We start from the raw sequence: 9,972 nt of genomic DNA on the forward strand, positions 1-9,972 counted from the left end.
CTTTTGAAAGTAGCATTTTCAGAGTACCGATTTTGTTTTTTTTGCCACGCCTTCTAGAAATGTGATTTCATGACGAATTTTTGCAAGCACTTAAAACTTTTCTCAATATTTCTACCAAAAATTTTTTGGAATTTTTTGAAATTTTTTCGATTTTTTTTCGATTTTGCTGTTCACCCGAGCTCATATGAGCTCGGGTGCAGAAACTCCACGTCCGAAACATTGTTAATATACAGTCATACGATATTATTCTCAGATCACACAAATTATCATATATGAAGTTAATTTTTTTACAAACCAGAATATCACAATTCACACGTATACAGAGTTGTATGCATAATCACAATTCACACGTATACACGCAAATGGGGTGGATAAAAAAGGTATGTTTTCCTTTTTAACATGCAAAGCAACGCCGAGGTGATTTGATTCAGACTTCAGAGGCACACCACTGCTTATTTATCAACACTGCTACAACACTCGCTCGCGCCAGAGGATTTGTTGATCGAGAGTGATTCCACCCCCTTCATGAAGGAACACCGCCTCTGCTTGAGTTCTTCGTTATTAAAGATCTGTAGAAGCTCATGAACCTCACAGTGAATTCTGCAATTGCAAAGTATAGTCAGTTTACACCACAGTTCACACTTGAATGAACTTTTTTGTTTTTGCTTGTACCTTCAATCTTTATGAAGCATTGGATGGCTTCCCCTTGGTCAGGGCCTTCAACAGCGAAACCTTCTATATTGATAGCTCTTTTGTCAGAAATTGTGTCCTGAGATTTGTATTCTTTGCACTGCTGGTTCTGAAACAAGCAAGCAAGCAATATATATTAGCACGCACTACACAGTAGATTAGTTCACAAATGGAAAATCAGTTATCAGTTAATATGCGGGCAGTCCAGCTTAATACAAAGAAATGCTTGCAGTCAGGCTCACTTCGTTCAACTCCAGTGCCAGTTCATCGATGCTATTCTGAAAATCTTCATCCCTGTCCCTTTTCAGTTCATTAACCAAGTGCTGCATTTCAAAGCAAAAGGGAAAATCACAAACAGTAATGAGCTCTGACAAAAATCAACCTTGGACGGACTCTTGGAATCACAAATAACACATAAACATAAAGCAGCGAAGAGCTTACACAGAAAATGAAATAAGGTGACACATTATGTTCAATCATTTTTCTGATCTTCCTCCGAATGAGATACAACCTGCGTAAAGGTCATTCAGCAAAATTTATGTTTTCATTCTGAAGTTCAAAAAAGAAACTCGTGTAATACTGAATTGCAAACCATCATAGTGAAAGGGATAGCTTACTGCTTTGGACTTGGCTCCTCCATGATTTTTTTGGCAACATCATAAATTTCCTCCTCCCATCCAGTCAAAATGGGCTGGTCTTTCGTGAATGGATAGCTGTGTTGGTTAAGAGAGTTGGTTATGAATATGGAAAGCCATATGATTCAGTAGCCATGGTGGTAATTATAACAATGCGAACAGACAGTTATAAGCAAGCATGCTGATAAGGATGAAAGTTTTGTGGCATGATGGCTACAACAGTGTCGGCATTCTGAATATGGGGGTATCCAGACTTGCCTGTCTGTGGCCCATCACGTGGCTCCATCGACGGCCTGGTACGGCCCAGCTTCAGCATCAACGACTCAAGACCCTCGCGAGGGGCCAAGCCTCGCGAGGAGGACGACGCCAAGACCCCCGAGGGGACCGGCCTCTTCAAGCTGGCTCCCGAGGGGCGGAGAGTTCTCTGCAAGGTGCACCTCACGAGCCTCAGCTGACGTGAGCCATGACGACCAAGGCCAGGCGGGCGCAGAGCGCCAGTTTCCTCTTCGGTGCAAGGGAGGCAAGCCGCAGGCGCGGAGTCCCGAGGAATCAACCAAAGTTTTTCATTCTGGTGCAACAAGACCAAAACCACCAGGACGGAGGTCACCACCGAACCCACCGCAGCGTCATGACTAGAGGTTTTTCGCAGGCGAAGACCACTTTAGTCAGCATAGGATGTACTACTTGTCCCCTTTCAAATCCAGCCGTTATGGGATCCCTTCCCACCAACATTTGGGAAGAGGACCAAGGCCACTCTAAATAGGACTTAGCCACCACCATAGAGGGGATCTAGTTCACATCCACCAGCTCTCTTGAGCTCAAGAACACCTCACCTCCTGAGTCCAGTTCATCCAATGTACTAGTTCATCCTCAGCCCATCGAGGCAATCCACCAAAACGCTGGAGTAGGGTATTACACCGCAAGGTGGCCCGAACCAGGATAAACTGTTGTGTCTCTTTGTCTCTTCGAGCTCGTCGCGCTAGGCTTAGGAGGATCGCGAGTAGGCAGGCTGGGTAGGTTGAGATCTCCGCACGCACCCCAGAGTTCGAACCTTTCAAGGGTTTGTGGAACCCGTAATCCGACATTTGGCGCGCCAGGTAGGGGTGCGTCTGATCTTCTCTTCCGTCGATCGATCCACCGCCACTCCGACACCTCCATGGCTTACGCACGCCGAGCTCGCGCCGAGCGCCGGGCCGCAGTTGCCGCTCGCGTTGCTCAGACGGCTCCGGCGGGCGATGGTTGTGCTCGTCGTGCTCCGTCTCCGGTGGCCAACGCCGCCACGGGCCCTGCCTCGCGCACGCCACCTCACCGGGTCCTCGGTGCCTTCGTCTGTCGCCAGGGGCCCTGGGGCGGACAGCCCGCTCTGCAGGGGTTCTCGACCTCTCTTGTCATCTAATCTGCAGGTTTACCTGACGATGATTCACGGGCCGGTTTGGACGACCGCCATCTCACCTTGCGAGTCGCTTGCATGTTAAAGGGGGAGGTCCCGAGCATCGCGTCTCGGGAGCTCCTATTGGCTCTCCAGCCCTCACCCCCTGGCCTTGACCACGGCATCGCAACCTGGCATACCAGCGGCGGCTGAGCTCGCTCGAGAGCCGGGACCCGAGGACGTAGAGCACCTGGGCAAGCAAGGTGGGAAGGTGGTCGTTGCGGGCCGTGCCTAATAACGCCACCACGGACGCAAGAGCAGGCGCCACCCCCAGCGGATCGCAACAAGACCACTGAAAGATAAGTCGCATGCGCAATGATACCGGTCTCACATCCTGCTCGCCCCAACCTCGCAGTCCCACTCCGGCGGCTTCACTCCCCTTTTCCGTTCCTTGGGCGGCTGCTTGCACGCCAAGGGGGACCTCGTGAGCATCGCGTCTCACGAGCTCTCATCGGACCTCGGGCCGCTATCCTCCTAGCCTTGACCACGGCATCGCGACCTGGCATACTAGCGACGGCAGAAGCCTGCCTGGAGACTGGGTCCCGTCGGCATAGAGCGCCACGCTGCCTAAGGGAAAGAAGGGGGGGGGGAATCGTGCCGAACTGGGATACGCGAACTCATCACAGAATCAAAGAAAGCAACGATGATATTAAATACACTTCGGTCCTTACAAACCCCACGGGGGCTGGTTTTCATTCTGCGCAGGGAAAGCAAAAGAAGGAAGGCTACTACTGAGCCGACGAGGGTCACCGGTGACGCCGGGCGGCAGCCACCGCTACGCTCCGACCATGGAGGGAGCTTGGCGGCACGTAGCTGTCATCGCTAGACTCCGGAGACTCGCTGGGCTCAGGAGAGTCGTTGGATTCCCAGGAGTCGTCGCTGCTGCTGGAAGAGGTGCCAAAGGGGACAGAAGTAGGTCCAGCGCTCACGGCTGCACCCCGCGGGCTGCTTCCTCCGGGGCAGCACTCCAGCCGTTCGCCCTCCTCGCCGAAGACCTTGAAGAACAGGGTGGATGCGGCATCGTACTCGAAGTGAACCGCGAGGGCCCCCTCAGCGCGGCAGGCTCGGGCGACCTCGCCCCATCCGCGGGTCATGAAGACGTCTCCGGGGGGCACCACCTCAGACCTCAGCTCAGGTGGCCAGGCTGCAGCACCCGGCGTGCTGCAACCATAGCTCAAGCGGCCCCCTCGAGGGCAGCTCGCTGGCGAAGAACCTCGGGAGCCGGACCCATGAATCGGGCGGCATCGCCACCCACACCACGAACTCTCGCGAGCTGCCCTCGGCGTGAGTCCATGGCACGGTCGTCAAGGCAATGGCGGCCCGTCCTCCATCGTCGGGGGCCGCTCGACGGCGCAAAACTTCATCCCGGGCGCGGGCGTACAGGGGAAGGGGGAAACCAGGCGGAGGCCTCGATTGCCAAGGCCTGGTCACCTCTCGCCCCATGCTGGCGTCATGAGGGAGGCGGAGTCGCTTCTTCGGTGGGAGAGGACCAGGCCCCTCCCTAGGGGCCTTCCCCTTTTCGGCCGCCGAGAACCTCCTGATCGGCGCCCACATTTATAGCCAAGGGAGGCCAACCGCCGGCCTCCACGACCTCGCGCCATGATGATCTTCTGCATGCCGCATCGCTCCGTCAAGTCGAACAGTTGCCGAGGCAGCGTGGGGAAGTGGAGACGCCCATGTGCCATCAATTGCCATGCGTCATCAAGGCCGCAGGCGGTTAGGGCCCGCGGCGCTCCGCACTTGCCCTTTGGCTTCGCCCAGAAGCCAAGTCCGAGCGCGCCTTGGGCCCGGGGGCTACTGTCGGCATTCTGGATATGGGGGTATCCAGACTTGTCTGCCTGCGGCCCACCACGTGGCTCCATCGACGGCCTGGTACGGCCCAGCTTCAGCATCAACGACTCAAGACCCTCGCGAGGGGCCAAGCCTCGCGAGGAGGACGACGCCAAGACCCCCGAGGGGAACGGTCTCTTCAGGCTGGCTCCCGAGGGGCGGAGAGTTCTATGCAAGGTGCACCTCACGAAGGCTCAGCTGACATGAGCCATGACGACCAAGGCCAGGCGGGCGTCAGGCGGGCGCAGAGCGCCGGTTTCCTCTTCGGTGCAAGGGAGGCAAGCCGCAGGCGCGGAGTCCCGAGGAATCAGCCAAAGGTTTCCATTCTGGTGCAACAAGACCAAGACCACTAGGACGGCAGGATGGAGGTCATCACCGAGCCCACCGCAGCGTCACGACCAGGGGCTTTTCGCAGGCGAAGACGACTTTAGTCAGGATAAGATGTACAACTTGTCCCCTTTCAAATCCGGCCGTTGTGGGATACCTTCCCGCCAACATTTGGGAAGAGGACCAAGGCCACTCTAAATAGGACTTAGCCACCACCGTAGAGGGGATCTAGTTCACATCCCACCAGCTCTCTTGAGCTCAAGAACACCTCACCTCCTGAGGCCAGTTCATCCTCAGCCCATCAAGGCAATCCACCAAAACACTGTAGTAGGGTATTACACCGCAAGGTGGCCCGAATCAGGACAAACTGTTGTGTCCCTTTGTCTCTTCGAGCTCGTCGCACTAGGCTTAGAAGGATCGCGAGTAGGCAGGCTGAGTAGGTTGAGATCTCTGCACGCACCCCAAAGTTCGAACCTTTTAAGGGTTTGCGGAACCCGTAATCTGACAAACAGAAACAACACACCTTGATGGATCAGTCGACTTCTACTCAAAATGAATATTGTACCACTGGCACATTGCAGTTTCAAAATGGACTGCTATTATGGCATTTCTACAATCTGAATATGAAATGAATGAGGAAATCATTCTGCTTACTTTGCTTTCCATGTAGCTTCAAAAGAGCGTATTGCCTGTCGGAGATTATTACTCGCGGTAGCTGCAATTCTACTGGCAAGTCCACGAGGCAAATCTATGCCTTCTTGTGTAGCAATGAACTCTAGAACCTTGATTATCTAAGAGAAATTCTGTATTCATCAAACTGTCCAGCACTGGAGAGAAGATAAATCATTCATACAGACCTAGTATGTACCTCATCAAATGAAGGTGGTTTAAGTCGGACAACCTTGCATAGATGTTCAACGGCATCAAGGTTTGAAGAACTGGAGCAGCTGAAAATAACTTTGTTGCAACCTGCATACCTTCCCAAAAACCAACCAATATAATGCTGAAGATCAGACGAAAGCCTATCAGCATCATGGACCACAATCACTGCATATATGAACCACTGACGCTTTAATATGTCATTTCACATCAACGAAGAATTGGCAGCTGTTCAAAATCCTGTGTTGATTAACAACAGTACCGCCAAAAGGACAGGCAGAGATGTGTTCAAATGTACCTTTGCAGTTAGCATGATCGCAAATCAAGTCCGGTGGTGGGATTGACTCATTCAACAAAGTAGTTATGACATACTTCTCATAGCCATGTAAATCAGCCAAGTTTACCTCCACGTGATGATCTGAAATCTTCACTTTAACATCAATGTGTTTGGCGATTTCTCCCTACATCAAACAGTTCACCAGAAATAAGGTACAGAATAAATTACATTTTATAATTTACTTAAGAATATTATCCCCTTCACGGTCATAAGGTTACTGGTGAAACAGAAAATGCGCCATTACAAGTTGCAACTCATACCTTCAGCTCGATTCTCTTTGTGATTTCCTCTATCTGTGAAATAGCAATACAGATAGATATCATGAGTTTCCGAGCACTGAGGTTTAACTCAGGATAAAAAGTAGTACTCCCTCCGATCCAAAAAAGGTGTCGTGGCTTTAGTGCAAATTTGAACGCCACTAACTTTTTTTGGATCGGAGGGAGTAAGTAGTAATTTGTTCACAGGCTGGCTACAGTGACCTTGAGATCATCAGGACCAAAAGCATCTCTTAAAAGGGCCAGCACCATGCTTCTCTTCCCGACGGCCTGCGCCCCTTCAAATATGAAATGGTTGCATTGGCGTTCGGTCACCTGGATGCAGCAGTTATATTACAAAATTCAGTCTCAAATCCCAGTCTATCATCACAATGTGCCTATCATCAATTCATCACCCGATTCGAGTGCTTGGCTGCAGTTTTACAGTGACAAAGGAATTCAAAGCAATGGTAATTTCGTGTAAGATTAAAGTGGGAGGGTGTGTGGCAACCATCCGGTGGAGCTCATCGGCGACGGTCTTGTTGCAGATGAATTCCCCGAGTACACTGGGCCGGTACCTGTCCGCCCACACGTACTGGTCCTCCGCCGCCGCCGTCGATTCCACTGACAGCTGCGGAGAGTCCACCTGCGGCGACTTCGGCTTGCGCGAAACCCTCACCCAGATGTTTGCTCCTCTCCCGACGGTGGTGGCGGTATCGCTTCTCCAGTTGCTCGCAAGGCTGGCAACCACTTCAGTAGCCGCCACGGCACTGGCTTGGAACACCGGCGGCGTCGGCTCTCGGCCGACGGCGGCAGCGTCCTCTCTCTCCCTCAAAGGCCTCCTGGCGGCGGCTCTCTCCGCGTCTGCCTGGTCTAGGCGTGCCGGTACCTGGGTTGACGTGGGCGGCGTCGACGCCGCCGACGGCCGAGGCCGCGGGGGCGTCGACACTGACGACCGCCGAGGCAGCTGGGGCGTCCGGGTGGGGGTGGCGGCTGTGCTCTTAGGGACGCAGGCGCCGCCGAAGCGGTGGAGCACGCGGTTGATGAGCTTGGAGCGCAGCTGCGGCGGCCTGCCGCAGCCCGGGAGGAGGTGTACGGCGCGGCGCCTGGCCTCGCGGCGGCGGTCGTCGGCGAAGGCCGCGGAGAGGGTGCGGCCAGTCGGGGAAGCGGGCCAGGCGGTCGGGGATACGGGTGGCGGGGTGTCGATCGCCATTGTAGTTCTGACGGGGACAGACGGGGACGCGGCGATGTGGGTGCATTGGCGTGAGGTGATGGGAGGAAGCAGGTGAAGGGAATCGGGAGGCGCCGGCGCGACCTGGCCGAGGAGGGTGGAGCTGACGGGGGGATCAAGGAGCGGGATTATGCCGCGGCGGAAGGATCATTCCGATTGATTAAGGTAGAGCTTTGTTCGTTAAATATTCCCGTGTCACCTGTCCATCCATCATGGTCGCAGTCGTGGGCTTGGCCGGCCGGGCGCCGTGGGTTGGCTATGGCTAACCGACGGCGACGCTAGACTGAACAGCTCTTTTCTGGCGCTGGAAATGGTTCGGTGGGCTGAATGGTGTTGTGGTTTGGGGGCAAAATTTCGTGTTTTGACCCTTTTTGCATACAAATTGAGGATTTGATCCCGGTTCGGAAAAAAATCGTGATTTGACTCTTTTTCCTACCGCCAGGGGCCGGTAGGCTGTATAACCCTACCGCCAGAGCCCCTGGCGGTAGGGTCCGGGTAGTTATTTCTCCCGAGACCCCGCGCCCGTTTCCATCTCCCCCCCCCCTCCGGTCGGCAATTTCCATTTTCTCCCTCAAGTCGCCCCTCTTTCCCTCTCTCATCTCCTCCACTCTCCCCCTTGGATCTTCACCGATTCTTCACCGTTTTGGCGGATCGAGATGGCCCCGAAGAGAGAATCGTAAGCTCCTCCGATCCCTCCAATTAGTTTTTGCAAACTTGCTTCCGATTCAACGCATTATTTGCTTGAAATCCCTCATTTTTTTGAACTTAGATTGGATTTTTTTTCACCTAAGATTGTTTTAGCTTGATTGTAGTTCTAGTTCTTAGTTCTTTACTAAGTAGTGTTAATGAATATGAACTCTAATCAATACTTCATATGTTAGTGTGAAAATGAACCCTAGTTCATAATTTTTTTTGTTAAAAAAATTATGATGTAATGCATGTGGGAGGAATTGATTGTAGTTTGATGATGCATGTTGATATGATGATATGAAGATGTTGGAGGACTTTTTTTTGTTTACAAATATGATGATATGATGCATGTTGGAGGATTTTTTTTGTTTTAAAATATGATGATATGATGCATGTCGAAGTGATGATGCATGTTGATATGATGATATGAAGATGTTGTTTGGAGATAATACATTGAAGATGATTGTTGGATGTTTTTCTTGTGATATGATGCATGTTGGAGGATTTTTTTATATGAGTAATGTTGATATGATTTGATCCATCATGGTGATATGATGCATGGTGATATGATTTGATTTTTTTTGTGATATGATGCATGGTGATATGATTTTGATATGATGCATGTTTATGTATGCTTATGATGTTTTTGTTTGTGAAATTTTATTAAGACAGCCACCCCTTGCGGACAACATCGGCCCACGGTACTGCATGCTTGACTATGCATTCGACAAGGGTCATTATGTCCGTTTCATAGAGAACGGAGAGGTAAGTAATATGAATGAAATATTGATCAAAGTTTTCGGATTGATGAAAATAATTTCCTAATGATAACCCACAAGTGTAGGGGATCGCAACAGTTTTCGAGGGTAAAGTATTCAACCCAAATTTATTGATCCGGCACAAGGGGAGCCAAAGAATATTCTTGAGTATTAGCAGTTGAGTTGTCAATTCAACCACACCTGAATAACTTAGTATCTGCAGCAAGGTATTTAGTAGCAAAGTAGTATGATAATAAAGGTAACGGTGGCAAAAGTAAAGATAATAGTTTTTGGCTTTTTGTAGTAGTTGTAACAGTAGCAACGGAAAAGTAAATAAGCGAAGAACAATATGTGAAAAGCTCATAGGCAATGGATCAGTGATGGATAATTATGCTGGATGCGATTCCTCATGTAATAGCTATAACATAGGGTGACACAGAACTAGCTCCAGTTCATCAATGTAATGTAGGCATGTATTCCGTAAATAGTCATACGTGCTTATGGAAAAGAACTTGCATGACATCTTTTGTCCTACCCTCCCGTGGCAGCGGGGTCCTAGTGGAAACTAAGGGATATTAAGGCCTCCTTTTAATAGAGAACCAGAACAAAGCATTAGCACATAGTGAATACATGAACTCCTCAAACTACGGTCATCACCGAGAAGTATCTCGATTATTGTCACTTCGGGGTTGTCGGATCATAACACATAATAGGTGACTATATACTTGCAAGATAGGATCAAGAACACACATATATTCATGGAAACATAATAGGTTCAGATCTGAAATCATGGCACTCGGGCCCTAGTGACAAGCATTAAGCATAGCAAAGTCATAGCAACATCAATCTCAGAACATAGTGGATACTAGGGATCAAACCCTAACAAAACTAACTTGATTACATGGTAAATCT

At 50.8% G+C, this 9,972-nt stretch overlaps 1 protein-coding gene across 1 annotated transcript; it reads right to left on the reverse strand.

Annotated features, from left to right (window-relative positions):
• Positions 1 to 271: 271 nt before the first annotated feature.
• Positions 272 to 7,818, reverse strand: LOC123125816 (replication factor C subunit 5). Its single transcript, XM_044546268.1, has 11 exons — positions 6,893 to 7,818; positions 6,607 to 6,717; positions 6,388 to 6,420; positions 6,089 to 6,251; positions 5,780 to 5,958; positions 5,566 to 5,702; positions 1,308 to 1,403; positions 1,132 to 1,201; positions 933 to 1,013; positions 673 to 799; positions 272 to 600 (listed from the first exon to the last, which is right to left on the reverse strand). The coding sequence occupies exons 1-11, from the start codon at positions 7,592 to 7,594 to the stop codon at positions 524 to 526; spliced, it is 1,776 nt and encodes a 591-aa protein (XP_044402203.1). The 5' UTR covers positions 7,595 to 7,818; the 3' UTR covers positions 272 to 523.
• Between the last annotated feature and the right edge of the window lie 2,154 nt (positions 7,819 to 9,972).

Source organism: Triticum aestivum, chromosome 1B, assembly GCF_018294505.1.
Source record: "Triticum aestivum cultivar Chinese Spring chromosome 1B, IWGSC CS RefSeq v2.1, whole genome shotgun sequence".
Taxonomy (NCBI): Eukaryota; Viridiplantae; Streptophyta; class Magnoliopsida; order Poales; family Poaceae; genus Triticum; species Triticum aestivum.